At 42.2% G+C, this 18,558-nt stretch overlaps 2 protein-coding genes across 6 annotated transcripts; one reads left to right on the top strand and one right to left on the bottom strand.

The window, feature by feature from the left end:
- On the top strand, positions 1-1,279 carry LOC139576665 (large ribosomal subunit protein mL64-like). Its single transcript, XM_071402997.1, has 2 exons — positions 1-488; positions 888-1,279. The coding sequence occupies exons 1-2, from the start codon at positions 88-90 to the stop codon at positions 1,171-1,173; spliced, it is 687 nt and encodes a 228-aa protein (XP_071259098.1). The 5' UTR covers positions 1-87; the 3' UTR covers positions 1,174-1,279.
- A 2,452-nt stretch (positions 1,280-3,731) lies between these two features.
- On the bottom strand, positions 3,732-16,677 carry LOC139576643 (tetratricopeptide repeat protein 39A-like). Of its 5 annotated transcripts, none has more exons than XM_071402967.1 (18): positions 16,361-16,677; positions 15,263-15,384; positions 14,543-14,674; positions 13,663-13,721; positions 13,498-13,574; positions 12,648-12,712; positions 12,259-12,358; positions 12,071-12,136; positions 11,767-11,896; positions 11,564-11,631; positions 11,200-11,259; positions 10,886-11,047; positions 10,569-10,660; positions 10,331-10,451; positions 10,091-10,202; positions 9,763-9,877; positions 9,194-9,310; positions 3,732-4,681 (listed from the first exon to the last, which is right to left on the bottom strand). In XM_071402967.1, exons 2-18 carry the CDS (start codon positions 15,355-15,357, stop codon positions 4,570-4,572), a joined length of 1,683 nt encoding a protein of 560 aa, XP_071259068.1. In that variant the 5' UTR covers positions 15,358-15,384; positions 16,361-16,677; the 3' UTR covers positions 3,732-4,569. The 5 variants fall into 5 exon arrangements, with proteins under 5 accessions (XP_071259068.1, XP_071259047.1, XP_071259057.1 ...); XM_071402946.1 differs by having other exon boundaries at positions 15,263-15,367; XM_071402956.1 differs by having other exon boundaries at positions 11,788-11,896; positions 15,263-15,367; positions 16,361-16,675.
- Positions 16,678-18,558: the final 1,881 nt, after the last annotated feature.

Here is an 18,558-nt window from a genome sequence, read left to right as displayed (position 1 = left end):
CAAGAATAACGGACAGGCGATGTTGTAGTCACCTATGAGCAATCAAATCTGACGCAACGAGGGTCCTCCAAAATTTGCCACAAAAAAATGGCGACCTCCATGTTGTGCAGGAGGACAGCAATATTTAGCTGGGCTATTCGAGGGGTTTCACCCTTAAAATCATATAATCCTGCCAGCTCACACTGGGGGCTTCTACACCAGATAGCAAATTATAACCCTAAACCACTGAAATTAAATTTGAAAGATCCATACATACCAGATAGAGAAAGCGAGAAAACTCCGGAATGGCAGAAGACAGCGAAGTATGACCGCAAGCTATTCGGCCGGTATGGCTCTTCGTCGGGAATCGACCCTGCAAAGCTGTGGCCCAGCCATGCCCAGCTCGAGGAGATGATAGCAGAGGAGAGGGAATGGAACCCTCCGCTCCAGGTGATGCTGAAGAACGTCGAGGCAAAAACGAAGGAAGCCAATGCGAAACGTCTCGCGAGGTAAACATCCATGCTAATCAAGCTAATACTAGCTATCTTTTTAGGACCTGTCAAGTTACATGTTTGTTTCTACGCAATGTGCCATACTAGATAACATTGAGAGAAATTGAGAATGGTAGTTACTGCATGACATTTGCCTATATGACTCAAGGCAATTAGTTACATGGGCATGACATCTCTCAATGAGAGGCCTCTTGTATGTATGTATGTATAACATAAATAAATATGCTCAACAGTCTGAGAGGCTTTGGTTCCAATTCATATTGTTCTTTGATAGTGTTGTGGAAGTACAGCATTTCCTTGACAGGTGGATAAAACTCTGTCTAACCATACCTTTTTATAGTAGCTTTTATGATGACATGATACTTGGCTAACACCCCCTCCTATCTTCTTTTGCAGAGAGAAACTGGTTGCAGCCAATATGGCCAAGATGCCTAAGATGGTGGCTGACTGGAGGAAGGAAAAACGGGAGGCGAAACAGAAGTTGAAAGATGAGAAGGCCCGTCGTGAAAGGCTGCTAGCTGAGGCCAGAGAACGCTTTGGCTACGCTATGGACCCCCGAAGCCCCAAGTTCCTGGAGATGGTCAGTGAAATTGAAAAGGAGGAGAAGAAGAAAAGGAAGCTGATGAAACGTAGACTAAAAGAAGAACAGAGCCACGTCCCTCCTGCTGCTTCCTCGTCATAAGGCACTGACTTTGTAAATATGACTATTTAGTCAACTTTGTAAATGTATTGTCGTTGTCAACTGTGCGTTTTGAGTTTGGCTGCTGTAATAAATAAAACGCACTACGTCTAATGTCTCATACTTTACTGACACTCAGGAGTCTTTTTTTACTGAGCTATAGACTAGTAGCTAGTATAGGAATAATGATTTTTCATGTGATATAAACATGTTTATTATTGGAAAACAATTACACAATATTAAAAACAGGCAAAATCCACATCACACCACATTTAGCTGTTTGGCAGACTTTTCTTATCCAGAGACACAGCAGGAAAAACAAAGATTCATAATCTTGACTAACAGTCTGTCCTCACACAGATTAAGAGAAAGCTGTATGTCGCATTTGACCAGCCGTCCTCTGGATCGTCTAGATACAGGGGTGGCGGGCCACATTGTTCTGTGTGTACCAGTTGTAGAAGTATGCTGCATGGTTGGTCCACATCCACTAACCCTGGAGGTAAAATGCCCTGAGCAAGGAGGGGGGGTTGTGCCTTGTTAACTGCTGCAAAAAGCTATACTCTGTGGGGTTCTGAGCAGAGGCCAGGGTTCCTTGCAAGTTGTTGCAGTGAAACTGCATGGTGCCACTCCTTAGAGTTCTCAAAGAGGATACAGTTTCGGGCAGTTCACAGATGTGGTCTACGATTGTGAGACCGGTTGGACGTACTGCCAAATTCTCTAAAGCGACGTTGGAGGCAGCTTATGGTAGAGAAATTAACATTCAATTATCTGACAACAGCTCTGGTGGATGTTCCTGCAGTCAGCATGCCAATTGCACTCCCTCAAAACTTGAGACATAGTGGCATTGCATTGTGTGACAAAACGGCACATTTTAGAGTGGCCTTTTATTGTCCCCAGCACAAGGTGCACCTGTGTATTGATCATGCTGTTTAATCAGCTTCTTGATATGCCACACCTGTCAGATGGATGGATTATCTTGGCAAAGGAGAAAGGCTCACTAACAGGTATGTAAAAACAAAATGCACAAAAATAAGCTTTTTGTGCATATGGAAAAGGTGTATCTTTGATTTTGGCTCATGAAACATGGGACCAACACTTTACATGATGCATTTATATTTTTGTTCAGTGTATGAGATATGATTAACATAAAACAGTCAGATCCAAAGACACGGGGATTGAAATTGGTTAAAGTTAGGTTATGGTTAAAGGGATGAGGCTAGGCATGGGGTTAGCAAACCACCATCCAGAACCATATGAAATCGGCAGGCTGTATATAGTATACACCAGAAATTGAGTCTTGATCTTGAGGGTTGGTCTGAGACTACTTGAGACCAAGTAAATGCAAGCTTGGTCTGGTCATGGTCTCAAGACCCTCGGTCTGACTCAATATGTTAAAAATACCTGAATATCATTGCAACCCTAAGGTGTCGGTTTCCCGGACACAGATGAAGCCTAGTCCTGGACTAAGCATGTTCAATAGAGAATCTCCATTAGAAAATAGCTTTTTAGTCCAGGACTAGGCTTAATCTGTGTCTGGGATACTGGCCCCAATAGTTTAGGTGTACACCCTACAATTAGATCATGTATGTATTATAGATTTTGTGTATTTGTATGCTGACTTCACAAAATGAATTTCCATGTAAATGGACAAAGTATATAAGAATGTAAAATATTTATACCCTGGCCTTACATAGTGCACACTGTTGTGCAGACCGTGTATGTAACCTTTATTTAACTAGGCAAGTCAGTTAAGAACTAATTCTTATTTAAAATGACGGCCTACCGGGGAACAGTGCCTTGTTCAGGGGCAGAACGACAGATTTTTACCTTGTCAGCTTGGGGATTCAATCCAGCAACCTTTCAGTTACTGGTCCAACGCTCTAACCACTAGGCTACCTGCTGCCCCATGATTGACACTGGGTGTGATGTCATGATCCACTGATTAAGTTCAAGGAAGTAGCAGGTAAGTATATACACAGTATACAAAACATTAATAACACCTTCCTAATATCTGAGTTACACCTCCTCCTTTAGCCCTCAGAACAGCCTCAATTTATCAGGGCATGGACTCTACAAGATGTCGAACGCGTTCCACAGGGATGATGGCCCATGTTAATGCTTCCCACAGTTGTGTCAATTTGGCTGGGTGTCTTTTGGGTGGTGGACCATTCTTGATACACACAGGAAACTGTTAAATGTTAAAAATCCAGCAGCGTTGCAGTTCTTGACAAACCAGTGTGCCTGGCACCCAGTACCATACCCTGTTCAAAGACACCAAATATTTTGTCTTGTCCATTCACCCTGAATGCTACACAAACACAAACCATGTCTCAAGGCTTAAAAATCCTTCAACCCGTCTACTCCCATTCATCGTGCAGTTAGTCTGTCATGCAAAGAGCAGGTGTTCATAATGTTTTGTACACTCCGTGTAGGTACCAGTCATACATCTTTATCTGTAAAGTCACCTCTTAATCAGTTTGTTATTTATAGGGCAATCTGGACAAGGATGGGTTACACTCTACTTTGAAATACGCTCCAGTAAAATATAAAACAATGAGGGCTTCTAGCAAATGGACATATTTAATCATGTTTTTCAAATTGTTTAACCACACCTTTCTTTGTACAAGGTCTTGATTGACATTCATTACTTCAAATAATGCGTACACTATCAGAGGTTAAACTTATTTCAACTGACTACTTTCCTCTGTACATTGCAGCAGGGACAACATACATAAAACAAATGTAGCATGACCTATTGATTATTAAGGTCCTTCTACATAAATGTTAATACATTTGTTAAAATAACTCTGGGATCAAAGCAATGTCATACGTTATGTAGTCATATGTCTGTCTTATTCAGTTATCACCAAAGGGGTGCTTTTGTCAAAATGCTTACAGTAATACTCAATCACTTTTGGAGAAATTAAAAGCAAAACGATACCTCATATCCAAACATTACTTACATTGTTAAGTTCATTTCAACATGTTTTTTCCCACAAAAAAGTGGATATACTGTATTCAAATTGTTTTGATCAACTGCCTCCCATCTACTGTTATGGGTAACCAGTACAGTGATGTAAGTACCACACATTCAAACACAAAAGATAAAATCTGAACCTAACCATGGGTGTTCATCACCCAGTAGGTGGATAAAATGCCTCTGATCTAGAACCAGCAGGTAGAGGCAACTTCTACCAACTCCCATTCAAAACTCAAGTGTTTTAATCAGGGAGAGACCACCATCCATGAAGGAAGGAGACTTTCACCACAAAGCAAGTAACATTGAGGCAGTGATCAAAGTGTCTGAGGATAAAAAAAGAGAGCAAGTCTTCCTGGAACATCTACACATGGCAGGGGAAGCAAGTCCAGTGCTTGCTCAGCACAATGACACCTGTTATACTACAGTGGTGTGATTTCATCTTGGTCACTAGTGTCAGCCTTGAGTTTGGAGAGAGCAGCATGGATCCTGAACTGGGTGCGTGACTCCATGGAGTACTCCTTGTAGTTAGTTCTGAGGGAACAGAACAAAGTGGATAGGAATCATGAATAAGACAGTAACATTTGTGTGTGTGTGTGTATACTCAAATCTCCAAAAGCATTGGGACAGTGACATGTTTTGGCTCAGTACTCCAGCACTTTAACCTGTATCATTTCAAATCCTCATAGTCATTGTATAATGTAAAATCCAAAGTGCTGGATTACAGAGCCAAAACAGAAAGTTTGTCCCATTATTTTTGGAGCTAACCATCTTGCATCAGTCACAAATCCTGGTCCTGTAGAACAGAATTTTGTTCCAGTCTAGCCTCAATACAAACAATTCAAGTACAATTTTATTTGTCACATGCGCCGAATACAACAGGTGTTGTACCTTACCATGAAATGCTTACTTACAAGCACTTAACTCTATTTGTTAACTTCGTTGTTGGTTAAGAAAATATTTACTAAATCAACGAAAGTAAAAAATAAGAGCAACAATAAAATAACGAGGCTATGTGCGGGGTCAATGTGCGGGGGTACAAGTTAGTTAAGGTAATATGTACAGTTGAAAGTTTACATAAACTAGTTTTAATGACTCCAACCTAAGTGTTTCAACCACTCCACAAATCTCTTGTTAACAAACTATAGTTTTGGCAAGTCGGTTAGGACATCGACTTTGTGCATGACAAGTAATTTTTCCAACAATTGTTTACAGATTATTTCACTATCACAATTCCAGTGGGTCAGAAGTTTACATACACTAAGTTGACTGTGCCTTTAAACAGCTTGGAAAATTCCAGAAGTTATGTCATGGATTTAGACGCTTCTGATAGGCTAATTGACACCATTTGAGGTGTACCTGTGGATGCATTTCAAGACCTACCTTCAAACTCTGTGCCTCTTTGCTTGACATCATGGGAAAATCAAAAGAAATCAGCCAAGACCTCAGAAAAAAATGGTAGACCTCCAAGTCTGGTTCACCCTTGGGAGCAATTTCCAAACGCCTGAAGGTACCAAGTTCATCTGTACAACAATAGTACGCAAGTATAAACACCATGGGACCACGCAGCCATCATACCGCTCAGGAAGGAGACACGTTCTGTCTCCTAGAGATGAACATACTTTGGTGCGAAAAGTGCAAATCAATCCCAGAACAGCAAAGGATCTTGTGAAGATGCTGGAGGAAACCGGTACAAAAGTATCTATATCCACAGTAAAACAAGTCCTATATCAACATACCTGAAAGGCCACTCAGCAAGGAAGAAGCCACTGCTCCAAAACCGCCATTAAAAAGCCAGACTACGGTTTGCAACTGCACATGGGGACAAAGATCGTACTTTTTGGAGAAATGTCCTCTGGTATGACAAAACTAAAATAGAACTGTTTGGTCATAATGACCATCGTTATGTTGGGATGGTGGTCTTCGACTTGCAAGCCTCCCCATTTTTCCTCCTAAGTGTGAAGCACACAGCATCATGTTGTGGGGGTGCTTTGCTGCAGGAGGGACTGGTGCACTTCACAAAATTGATGGCATCATGAGGCAGGGAAAATGATGTAGATATATTAAAGCAACATCTCAAGACATCAGTCAGGAAGTGAAAGCTTGGTCGCAAATGAGTCTTCCAAGTTGACAATGACCCCAAGCACACTTACAAAGTTGTGGCAAAATGGCTTAAGGACAATAACGTCAAGTTATTGGAGTGACCATCACAAAGCCCTGACCTCAATCCTATAGAAAATTTGTGGGCGGAACTGAAAAAGCGTGTGCAAGCAAGGAGGCCTACAAACCTGACTCAGTTACACCAGCTCTGTCAGGAGGAATGAGCCAAAATCCACCCAAACTTATTGTGGAAAGCTTGTGGAAGACTACCCGAAACATTTGACCCAAGTTTAAATTGTTTAAGGCAATGCTACCAAATACTAATTGAGTGTATGTAAACTTCTGACCCACTGGGAATGTGAAGAAATAAAAGCTTAAATAAATCACTCTACTATTATTCTGACATTTCACATTCTTAAAATAAAAGTGGTGATCCTAACTGACCTAAAACAGGGAATTTTTACTAGGATTACATGTCAGGAATTGTGAAAAACTGAGTTTAAATGTATTTGGCAAAGGTGTATGTAAACTTCCGACTTCAACTGTAGGTAGGGGTAAAGTGACTATGCATAGATAAGTGAGTATCAAATAGTCCATGCAAATAGTCTGGGTAGCCATTTTATTAGCTGTTCAGCAGTCTTATGGCTTGGGGGTAGAAGCTGTGCAGAACACTTTTGGACCTAGACTTGGCGCTCCGGTACCACTTGCCGTGCAGTAGCAGAGGGAACAGTTTATGACTAGGGTGGCTGGAGTATTTGGCCATTTTTAGGGCCTTCCTCTGACACCGCCTAGTATAGAGGTCCTGGATGGCAGGAAGTTGGCCCCAGTGATGTATTGGGCCGTACACACTACTCTCTAGTCTAGTGCCTTGCGGTCGAAGCAGGGCAGTTGCCATACCAGGCGGTGTTGCAACTCTGAGGACACATGCCAAATCTTTTCAGTCTCCTGAGAGGGAATAGGCGTTGTCGTGCCCTCGTCACAACTGTCTTGGTGTGTTTGGACCATGATAGTTTGTGGACACCAAGGCACTTGATGCACAACCTCCTCCACTACAGCCCCGTCAATGAGAATGGGGGTGTGCTCGGCCCTTTTCCTGTAGTCCACGATCATCTCCTTTGTCTTGATCACGTTGAGGTTTTCCTGGCACCACACCCCCAGGTCTCTGACCTCCTTCCTATAGGCTGTCTCATTGTGGGTGATCAGGCCTACCACCGTTGTGTGGAAACTTAATGGTGTTGGAGTCATGCTTGGCCACGCAGTCGTGGGTGAACAGGGAGTATAGGAGGGGACTGAGCACACACCCCTGAGGGGCCACCGTGTTGAGGATCAGCATGGCAGATGTGTTATTAACTACCCTTACGACCTGAGGGAGGGCTGTCAGGAAGTCCAGGATCCAGTTGCAGAGGGAAGTGTTTAGTCCCAGGGTCCTTAGCTTAGTGATGAGCTTTGAGGGCACTATGGTGTTGAACACTGAGCTGTAGTCAATGAACAGCATTCTCAAGTAGGCGTTCCTTTTGTCCAGGTGGGAAAGGGCAGTGTTGAGTGCAATAGAGATTGTGTCATCTGTGGATCTGTTGGGACGGCATGCAAATTGGAGTCAGTCTAGGGTTTCTGGGATGATAGTGTTGATGCGAGCCATGACCAGCCTTTCAAAGCTAGCGGGATTTATTATAAGCGTCCGCGTTAGAGTCACGCTCCTTGAAAGCGGCAGCTCTACCCTTTAGCTCAGTGCGGATGTTGCCTGCAATCCATGGCTTCTGGTTGTGGTATGTACGTACAGTCACTGTGGAGACGACTTCATCGATGCCCTTATTGATGAAGCCAATGACTGATGTGATGTACTCCATGCCATTGAAAGAATCCCAGAACATATTCCAGTCCTATAGCTTAGCATCTGCAGCATCTGACCACTTCCGTATTGAGCGAGTCACTGGTACTTCCTGCTTTAGTTTTTGCTTGTAATCAGGAGGATAGATTTATGGTCAGATTTGCCAAATTGAGGCCAAGGGAGAGCTTTGTACACATCTCTGTGTGTGCAGTAAAGATGGCCTAGAATTTTTTCTTTTCTCGTGGCACATGTAACATGCTGGTAGAAATATTAGGTAAAGCGGATTTAAGTTTCCCTACATTAAAGTCCCCGGCCACTAGGAGCGCCGCCTCTGGATGAGCATTTTCTTGTTTGCTTATGGCGGTATACAGCTCGTTGAGTGAGATCGTAGTACCAGCATCGGTTTGTGGTGGTAAATAGACAGCTACGAAAAATACAGATAAACTCTTGGTAAATAGTGTGGTCTACTGCTTATCATGATACTCTACCTCAGGCGAGCATTTTATAGAGACTTCCTTTATTTGATTTCGTGTACTAGTGGTTATTGACAAATAGACACAGACTGGCACCCCTCGTCTTACCGGAGGCAGCTGTTCCGTCTTGCCGGTGCACGGAAAAACCAGCCAGTATATTATCCATGTTGTCGTTCAGCCACGACTGAAACACAAGATATTCTTTTTTTTTATGGCCCTTTGGTAGGATAGTCTTGAACGGAGTTTATCCAGTTTATTCTCCAATGATTGCACGTTGGCCAATAGGACGGATGGTAGAGGCGTCCCCTGTATCTGCATCTTCTCTTCACGTGAATGACAGGGATTTGGGCCTGGTTGGGTACCTGGAATACTCGTTAAAGAAAAAAAATCTTTGTCCAGTTCGAGATGAGTAATCGCTGTTCTGCTATCCAGAAGCTCTTTTCAGGTCAAAATAAGTTACAAATAATTGGTTAGGAGCCCGTAAAACAGCAGCCATCTCCTCCGGTGCCATTCTTTTCAACTAACCAATCAACAGAATCTTCATTAGTTTAATAAGGTGTTTTCATGTCAAGCTGGAATTTAAGCCTGCTACATCCTACTACAGCTTGCAGGCTGTATTGGAACAACCAGTAAGAGATGACTCACTTGGCTTTCACCAGTAGTTTGATGGCCTCCTCCTTGCGGCCCGTGTCTATGTAGACCACACTGAGCTCCAGCAGAGCGTTGGGCACCAGGTAATGGTCAAACTTGATCTTCTTCTCACTGGAGGTTAGAGAACAGACGGCCATATTAACAACCTCTTAGTCGTTTACAAAGAGCATGTTCAAATATCACTGACTATTCTAAAAAAACATCTCTAGACATTATTCAGAGCATTTCACTGCTGAGGTCCTACCCTCCATAACACTGCATCGCTAAACATTGGTGTGGTTTAATCAAAACAAAGAACACATTGTTTGATTAAATACCATGAAAATATTTCCCTTTGGCATGGATGAGCTTGTTAAAAAAAGTGACACTAGACCTAAGGAAGAAAAGCTGCTGTTTCAGCAACGGCTAATGGGGATCCGAATAAACCAATAAACTAATTTTATAACCTCTCAGCAAACATGATACGTATGCGTCGGCATGTATTTACCATTTTGTTATATAACACACAGATTCCAGGTGTGTATAAATGAAAGATACACGGACTAAAAGACTCCCAACGTCACCTGTTGTACACCTTGTTGAAGCATTCCTCTGCAGCCTGAATGTGTCCCTGGTTCTTCAGACACAGCCCCTTCAGTAGGTGGATCACACAGCGGTCATCCACTGAATACTCATTCGCTTCCAAAACAAAACACAGATTATAAAACCATGCATTCAAAATTATTCAACACAGGCTCAAGCAGAATGTGTGTAGAATCAGTCTTTATCCAGTCACTTTTGGTGATATTATAAGAGTGGTTATTGCTTCATGACCCGCTGAGGCAAGCAGGCTGGTTTGGCCCAGTTCAGTCTGACTGCCTGAAACTGGTTAGCCCCGACATGTTGCAGTACCGGGAGATTCCAGCAGGGTGCGCTCTGCCTCCACCAGTGTCTGCAGCATGCCCTCGGTCAGCTCTGGCCGCTTGCTGATCATGGAAAAGCCGTTCCACATGTACATCATCTCCTACAGCACAGTGTAGCAAGAGAGAATACTGTCAGAACCACACAAATATAAGTGACCCTCACCATCTTAGCAACAGATTTGTGCATGTCTTTATGCAGCTGTGCGCATGTGTGTTTGTGGGGTCTCACCAGCACAGGTACTGGGAGCCTCACTGGGCAGCTAGCTTTGTAACGTCTAGCCTTGCGAATGGCAAACTTCTCTGTGGGTGGAGACTTCCCTGCTATCTTTTGCTTGAAGGTGGACACCTGTCTAAGAGAGCGGGCAAAGACAGAAAAAGAGAAGGGGCCAGGAAAGAGGGGTGGTCACAATGAAATGGGACTGGGGAATTTCAAGTTATATGTTTTGTTGTGATGAACATGTGTTTACCTGAAGAGCTCCACCTCATCTTCCCCAAAAGGCCTAGCCTCCCCCGGAGCAAGCATGCTCAGGTAAGCAGCCTTCATGTACACATACATGGCCTGAAGGAAATATGAGCCTTATTCAGTCAGGACCCAGCTATACAGTAAGTAGAGTTTAATAATGTCAAGTCTGTTGTGGGGATAAAAATACTGCATTGGCTTTAAAAGCCATACAGTTAGTGGGCAGGTCAAAACCATTGACTGGGTTCAATTAAGAGTGTCTGCTCAAGTGGTTTTGTGTCATCTTAAATTGGGTCCTAGGCCATACTCAACACACTCTCTTGCCTTGGACCAGCGGCTCTCATTGCTCAGTAGGTCAGCGTAGAAGTAGGCCATCCTCCACACGCACTTGTAGGTGAAGCACCACATCAGCTCCCAGTAGCACATGTGGTGGAACTGCTTCCACTGCTGCTGAGCTTTGCAGCCATCCTCAAACAGCACCACCGCCTGGTGACATATCATTACAGTAACCCCCACCAGCAAACCACAGGCACACACTGATCTCATTCTAGGCCTATCAATACAAACACCACTGCTAAATATGACTGGAAAAACAGACAGATAACAAGAATAACATAGACATGTAGTTAGAGGCTCACCTCATCAATGTTCCCCTTGATTGCCTCAGCCCTGCCTGCAAAGAAGAGAAATATGGCCCCCTGAAGGGAAGTGGAGAGAAATGTAAATATTCTCTGATAACACCATATAATAATTTGTCGGTGGCTAGCACTTGTAAAGTGACATACTTAAACAATGGTAGCTCAAGCATAAGCACCTCCTCTGACTAAATGACCTATCGCATGGTCAGTGCATTACTTACCCACATTACGCCCACATTGTAAACCTATTACTTTAGATTGTGTTTGCCCAGAAGTCTGCTGGTATCGGTACACATTGTGTTCCATACAGAGTTGAGTTTGCTTTGGGCTGGGTGAGAGCCTGGGGAGGAGGAGTGTCACTCACCTGTGGGTAGCGGAGCCGGAAAGGCTTCAGCAGCTTCTCAGCATCAGCCACGTCCCCCTCACCGGTCCCTGCAGAGTGATAAAGAACTCAATAAGATGCTGTGTATGGACAAAACCAGAAACTCAAACACAGTCTACCCTCTCTTTATCTCTCGCTCTGTCATTTCCGAACAGCCAAGTAATTTGTGATCTCCATTCACTTCCTGGTTGTGAAGAGTAGAGTACCGAGTATGAAGGTGAGGAAGGTGTAGTAACAGAGCAACAGCAAGGCACACAGCATTGAGCGCAGGTTGTTTGTAGTGGCACCATCATTCAGCTGGGACAGACCATACTCCTGCACACAAAAACATACAATATATAGTGAGAGGGGGGAGACTGAGGCAAACCGGACTATAATAATGACCTGCTTGTTAAGGGGAATCATGTTAATTAACTACAGCAGGCTAGCTCTGGGCAGCCCTGCTGTAAACCAATCACTTTCTAGACAAGTTAGAATGAGCAACTATACCTTGTCTCCAGAGAAGCCAGCAAACTCTAAAACTTTGAGTAACCGAGGTGGAAACATGGAAAGAGTCTGTGGAAGACAGTACAGAATCCTGTGATACGGCATAATGTCTGACTGACATGTGTGCTAAAACACGCAATGATCTAACAAATGGACCATTAATGGAATATGGGGATGCTTGTGGGACAAACCAAGTTGAATGCGCCGATCCCAAAAGACACCCCTCCCTCTAAGTGAATGTGGTTGGGTCCTTGGAGAGAGCTGTTTGACTGTATGAAGGTGTGCAGCTCCCTGTGTCATAAAAAGGCAATTATGTCATTCATAGTCTAACATGATTATACATAATGATATTATAGGCTGAAATAATGCCTGATTACACAATAAAAACACATCTAAATGACTAACGACACACTTACCAGAGAAAATTGCCATTATTGTTTTAACAACTGAGCAGAGTCTTATTGTAATAGCAGTGCATCATTTGGTAAACAGAACTATTGACTCCACCTGTTGATTGACAATCACACTGTGAGCCTGTTTAATGTGAGAACCATTTCTTCCCTTTCTCCTGCAAACTTACTTGTAAATCAGGTAACTGTTGCGTACTTTGATTCCTCCTTTGATAAAACTCACCATGTTCTCATCCTTAAGAGGGAAAATAAAACATTTTAACAAAAGGTGTCAACTGGTGAGACAGTAATGTACTGTATTCACAAATGAATGAGAGGACAAGGGAAACCTGTTCGATCGCTCTTTAAAAACTATGCACACAGACTCAAAACACCAAGAAGCAGGAAGGCAAACTACAATGTGTTCCATCGACCGATGTCTAATCAGTTGGATACAGTTATCATACATACAGGTAATGGTCAAAATAAAGGAAACACCAGCATAAAGTGTCTTAATAGGGCCACCAGAACAGCTTTAATGAGCGTTGGCATAGATTCTACAAGTGTCTGGAACTCTATTGGAGGGATGAAACACCATTCTTCCACGAGAAATCACATAATTTTGTGTTTTGTTGATGGTGGTGGAAAACGCTGTCTCAAGCGCCGCTCCAGAATCTCCAAAAAGTGTTACATTGGGTTGAGATCTGATGGCCGAGAGACAGACATACACATGCACCCACTTTAAAGCCCTTATGCTCCCTTGAGACCCCTCTTTCAAAGTAACTGATCTCTTCTTCTAATGGGCAACTAGGCCTTTTTATACATTATCCTAAGCATGATGGGATGTTAATTGCTTAATTGACTCAGAAAACCACACCTGTGTGGAATCACCCGCTTTCAATATACTTTGTATCCCTCATTTACTCAAGTGTTTCCTTTATTTTGGCAGTTACCTGTGCATTAATGCTAAACGAAACATCAGCGGTGTCATTAACCAGGATCAGTAAGATTTAGAGTTGAGGACAGGAGGACCCGTCTTACCTGTAGGAAGGTGAGAGCAGCCCTTTGGAGCAAGCATTCAGCATAACACGCATCAGCATGGAGAGCTTGGAGCTGCTCTGCAAACCCACACACACCCGATCAGTGGCTATTTGAAATCTGCCATAATAATAGGCTGAGATGCCCAATTATAAAAAGCGCTCTTACCTTCAGTTAGACGCTCTCCAGGTGATTTACTGATATTACTAGGGGACTTTCGTCGAAACCTAAGAAGAAATGAGACCAACTATGAGTGTAAGACTAAAAAAAGATTACATCTCATTGAGCAATGCATGTTTCTCATGTTAATCACATGGGCATTAATGTGGAACATTATAATAACACATGACAGCCTTTCGGCCACCTCCAGCAATCTCAAGTGTTCCTTGCTTGCTGTAGGCCAGGGGTGTCATTCATTCCACGAAGGGCCTAGTGTCCGTAGGTTTTTGCTTTCAATTAAGCCCTAGACAACCAGGTGTGGGGAGTTCCTTACTAATTAGTGACCTTAATTCATCAATCAAGTACAAGGGAGGAGCAAAAACCAGCAGCCACTCTACTCTTCGTGGAATGAGTTTGACACCTGTGCTGTAGGCCCCTCAAAATCACCTCTGGACTTCGAAGCCAATTCCAGTGCTTGTTTTCATTGTTCCCATCTAAAATCAGGGACTGATTTATACCTGGCAATTATCAGGTAAAACAGAAGACCAGCAGGCTTCTGACCTCGTAGGGTAAAAGTTGAATACCACTGCTGTAGGCCATCAATAGAGCTGCTCTGGCCATGCAAACACAGGCAAATTATAGCCGGGGTGCAAAGAGACCTGGTTGCCATGTAAATGCTCTCATTTGCCTGCAGGTTATGGCTGATGGACAGGAGACTAATAGCTCTAGTGGTATATTAGGCCTCACTGTTAGATGCCAGACCAACTGTCAGAATATTCCAGGATTTCCCTCTATTTCCCTTTTCTGGATGTTGCTTGTCTATAATATGAACTAATGTGTTAAAGAGGACATGAAACAGATGAGTGTCCATGTATAGTAGCATCCTCACCTCTGGCAGACCTCCTGGGCACTCTTCATGGTGTTGCCTGCATTGATGATGTCATCCTGCTGGAAGGTCATCATAGCCTGCATCTCCAGCACAGTGGCGTAGATCAGAGCATGGTACATGCTCTCCTTCGCCCTTCAACACAACATCATCATCATCATCATACATACCTCACTGACAACAATCAGAAAACAGCAAGTATTTATTATCCAGCGAACATTTTAATTTCCTTTTGAAAAAAATGTGTCTTTCTTCCAATATAGAAACTGGCTTTACCCTATTGGTAATGAGGAAAGACAGAGTAGCCAATAATAAACACCTAATTATTCCAATATTGACTGGCTTTACATATTGGTAATGAGGAAAGACAGAGTAGCCAACAACAGACACTTAATTATTTTCCTATTTCACTCCAGCAGTATGGTGTTTATTTTCCAGGGCCTCCGTTCTGCCCGTTGAGCCCTGGGCGTCAGCTTCAGTAAACACTCCATATCCTGGAGAAGTGACGAGGCCTGATGCCATGGGTAGCAGGAAGTGTGACACTTCACTGTACTACACCACAATACCACTGTACATCACACCTCAACAGCGCTGATGCTGCACTAAGTTACACACCACTCAACGACAAATGGCTGCACAAATATACTTCAATACACCCTCTACACACTAATTGGCCAATGGAGAGTTTGAAGCCCACTTTAGTCCAGAGAGAGGCACTGTTACCGTGGCCGCAGTTTGTCCAGGCTCTCACTGAAGTGGTTGTTGAGGAAGAGGTCCAGGGCCTCCATACACTCCTCAAGGCACACCTGCAGGGTCATCTGTGAGGAGCTGCGCGCACACACACACTACAATGGTTACATGACAGTAAGTATCAGCTTTAGTATAGGCTCTCTTCCTGAGAGAAAGAAAATAGGTAATGGAAGGGCTCTAAGGCCCATAGGTAAGGTAAGTTGCCTGCAACCGTGTCAATACACATGCACAAGCACCAACCTGTTCACAGCAGTCTGCACACACCGCTCATAGTGTCGCTTACCTTCATTACTGCATTGTTGGGTTCAGAGCATGCAAGAAAGGCATTTCCTTGTACTTGTGCACATAACATTAAAACCTGGCACGGATGGATCTGAAGCTCTCTGACGCACAGTAAAATGAAGAAAATCCTTTCGGCCAAGCTAGTCCTGTGAAATTCTCAAATGTACGCATTTATTTAGAGTCAGAACTCTTAGAAATCAGCTGCAAGATGATCTAAGAAAACCTGCCTTCTTGTACGACTTCAAGATAACACTACAGTGGATTTCCCCCTCCACAAAGAGCTCGTCAACATAAAACATATGTTCAACATAAAACATGTGATATTCGTGGAAACATGAAATAAACAAGCACTAAAGTAAAACTACACTTCACAGGAATAAGTTAGAAAGGAGAGAGTCATTCTAAAATAAATATCTTCAGCTATTCATGCATTGACTGGTCTTTTGTTGAATTATTTGATTAGTCATGAATCAGATGTACTCAATCCAAAATACAAAATACATTTCTCAAATAAACCCTCACAAAATATTAATTGTTAAACTACCATCCTGACCCTGTCCATCTCAATGTCAACACAACACCAATGTAAAGAGGAAAATAACTTCTGAATAAAGTAATGTAACTGAGTTACTTGATCAGTAAATACTTGTATTGACAATATATAAAACAAAGTTGCGTATTTACATTAATTAAATTGATGTTGAATAACTATATAAACCGAACAACCAAGATATATTTTTTTTTAAAGTTCAGTGCAGTAGGCCAAGCTGTCACGACGTTGAAACTTACTTCGCTGCCACAGGTGCATCTTTCCCATTGGACATTTTTTCTTCCGGGCACTCTGCCCAAAACACCTGTCGAAAAGTAGCCTACTCAGAAGGGTTTGAGAAAAACATTAACTAGCAAATTGTCTTAATAACAAGCTGGGTGGAGGGTTGATTGATTCCGCTTTAAGAACAGAAGTTGCATTGAGCTGTGGAATCGTGTTGGGATTGTAACTTGAGAAGACGAGTAGCAGAGAAGCGTCAAGTGCTCGAAAGCTGTGTGGGAAAAGAAAAGAGAACTGAATCGACTCCTCCTTCAACATCCGCGGGCTCAATGGGTCATGTCTAGAAGGGATATTGCTTTTGTCAAATTGACGTCAAAAGTATCTATATTGTTTTGTTTGTTGCATTTTAGCTAACCCTAAACATTTTCGTAACCTTAACCTAATTATCCTAACCTGCTACATCAATTATCCTAACCTGCTGCGTAAGTTCTCCTAAAACTGCTACGAAAATGTTTGGACAAAAGCTGTATCCCTTCCAGACAAAACCGGCTCAATGCCACGAACACTTTGCAAACCTGCCATAACTTTTAATTAAAGAACATGCATAATGGCTCAACGTCAACATGGCTATTTCTTCGTTTAGTAGTCATTGGTCTATAATATGGCCATGGCCCATTTTATGCATATCTTGGGAAAATAATAGGATAAGAAACTGCAGTTTTCTAACAGCCTACATTTTATATTAAGTAATTAATTCGGGAATATATTATTTGTGTTGTTTGACTCAGAAAATAAAGGAAAATGTCACATGCCAAGCCTCTCTTATGTGACCCTTTACATATTAACACTGTTCTGTAAACAGTATAACTCACTGGAGATGGAAAACCCTGAAAGTAAACACCAGTTCAAATGAATTCCATTCTCACTGAAGTTATATAGAGCCCCACAGTGGAGGTGTCATAATACCATAAAACCACAAGGTGAATTTTATCAATATATTCGGCTCTATTTACACTCAGATCCGAAAATGCTAATTAGCATCAAAGTAGATATTTTGCAAAACTACAAATCTACGCACGCTCCTGCACTTCATCTGTAGCTGACACCTTTACTAACAGTTATTGTGTCAATTTAAATCTTGCACAACAGTTCACAGAATTGTCTATTAAAAGAAATATAGCCAATTTATGAATTACTACATTTAACTAACATTAGATAGTTAATCCAGAGATTCTTACCTCCTCGTCCAGATCATCATGGCATTTGTAGTTCTTTATGACAGCCACATTAGCAGCTTATTAGCGTTTCATTTTTGCGAGGTAAATACATGCGAGGTTATTGATAAAAGTGACCTTGTCCTAGAGAGATTTACACATTTATCAAAACGTCACGCCAGGGTAAACCTTCACGAAACACAACCCTTATTTGAAGTGTTTCTAAAATCCACTATGGGGAAAATGAAATGTGGAAAAACAATTGTAAACATTTCCCCGTTTTATGGTATTATGACTCAACACTGTGGTACCTTATAACCAGCTGCAGTAAACACCCCCATTTCTTTCCATTTGATCACTGAAAAATTCTTGTACAATATGTGGACTGATCACCCTTTTAATTCAGTTAGGAATTAATCTAAAGCTCAACCAGCAAGGTTACAGTATTATTCAACTTTATGGTGAACACTATAACTGTAATGTCTAACTCTGATGTTTGCCTGTTTGGTACATGTTGTTGATCTCCTTCCATAAAGATTGATCAAGCATGAGGAAGCCAAAGTCATACACAAAATCCCTTGTGATGTGGACAGAGTCCTGTAAACACAGGGATTTTAGATGTGGCCTTCAAGTGTCACTTTTTGAATAAGACATATTCTACACCTTATGAACAATAGTGGCAATAGATGTATAGATGTAAAAATAAATAAAACATAATCAAAGCAAAAAATAGATCTACATCAATCAGCTATTTTGTTTAAATAGAAGCAGCTATTGCATATCAAGTCACCTTAAAAATGTCTTCTCTCTACACTTCACTAACTAATCATTTCACGAGGGTGCTGTTGTCATATTTGTGAGCACTAAAATTAAACTGAGACGATTGCAGATTACACATTCTGTTGGAATTGAACATAACATCGGGGCGGCAGGTAGCCTAGCAGTTAAGAGCATTGGGCCAGTAACTGAAAGGAAACTGGTTTGAATCCCTGAGCTGGCAAAGT

The sequence above is a fragment of the Salvelinus alpinus genome, chromosome 1, assembly GCF_045679555.1.
Source record: "Salvelinus alpinus chromosome 1, SLU_Salpinus.1, whole genome shotgun sequence".
NCBI lineage: Eukaryota > Metazoa > Chordata > Actinopteri > Salmoniformes > Salmonidae > Salvelinus > Salvelinus alpinus.
The sequence above is the reverse complement of the archived record's forward strand: the minus strand, read 5'-3'. Positions and strand labels throughout refer to the sequence as shown.

Coding starts and splice junctions, on each gene's coding strand:
- LOC139576665 (XM_071402997.1), top strand. CDS start 88: ATGGCGACCTCCATGTTGTGCAGGAGGACAGCAATATTTAGCTGGGCT. Junction 489..887: donor AATGCGAAACGTCTCGCGAG/GTAAACATCCAT, acceptor CTTCTTTTGCAG/AGAGAAACTGGTTGCAGCCA.
- LOC139576643 (XM_071402946.1), bottom strand. CDS start 16,395: ATGTCCAATGGGAAAGATGCACCTGTGGCAGCGAA. Junction 14,675..15,262: donor CTGGACAAACTGCGGCCACG/GTAACAGTGCCT, acceptor GTTGTGTTGAAG/GGCGAAGGAGAGCATGTACC. Junction 4,682..9,193: donor AAACTACTGGTGAAAGCCAA/GTGAGTCATCTC, acceptor CTGTTCCCTCAG/AACTAACTACAAGGAGTACT.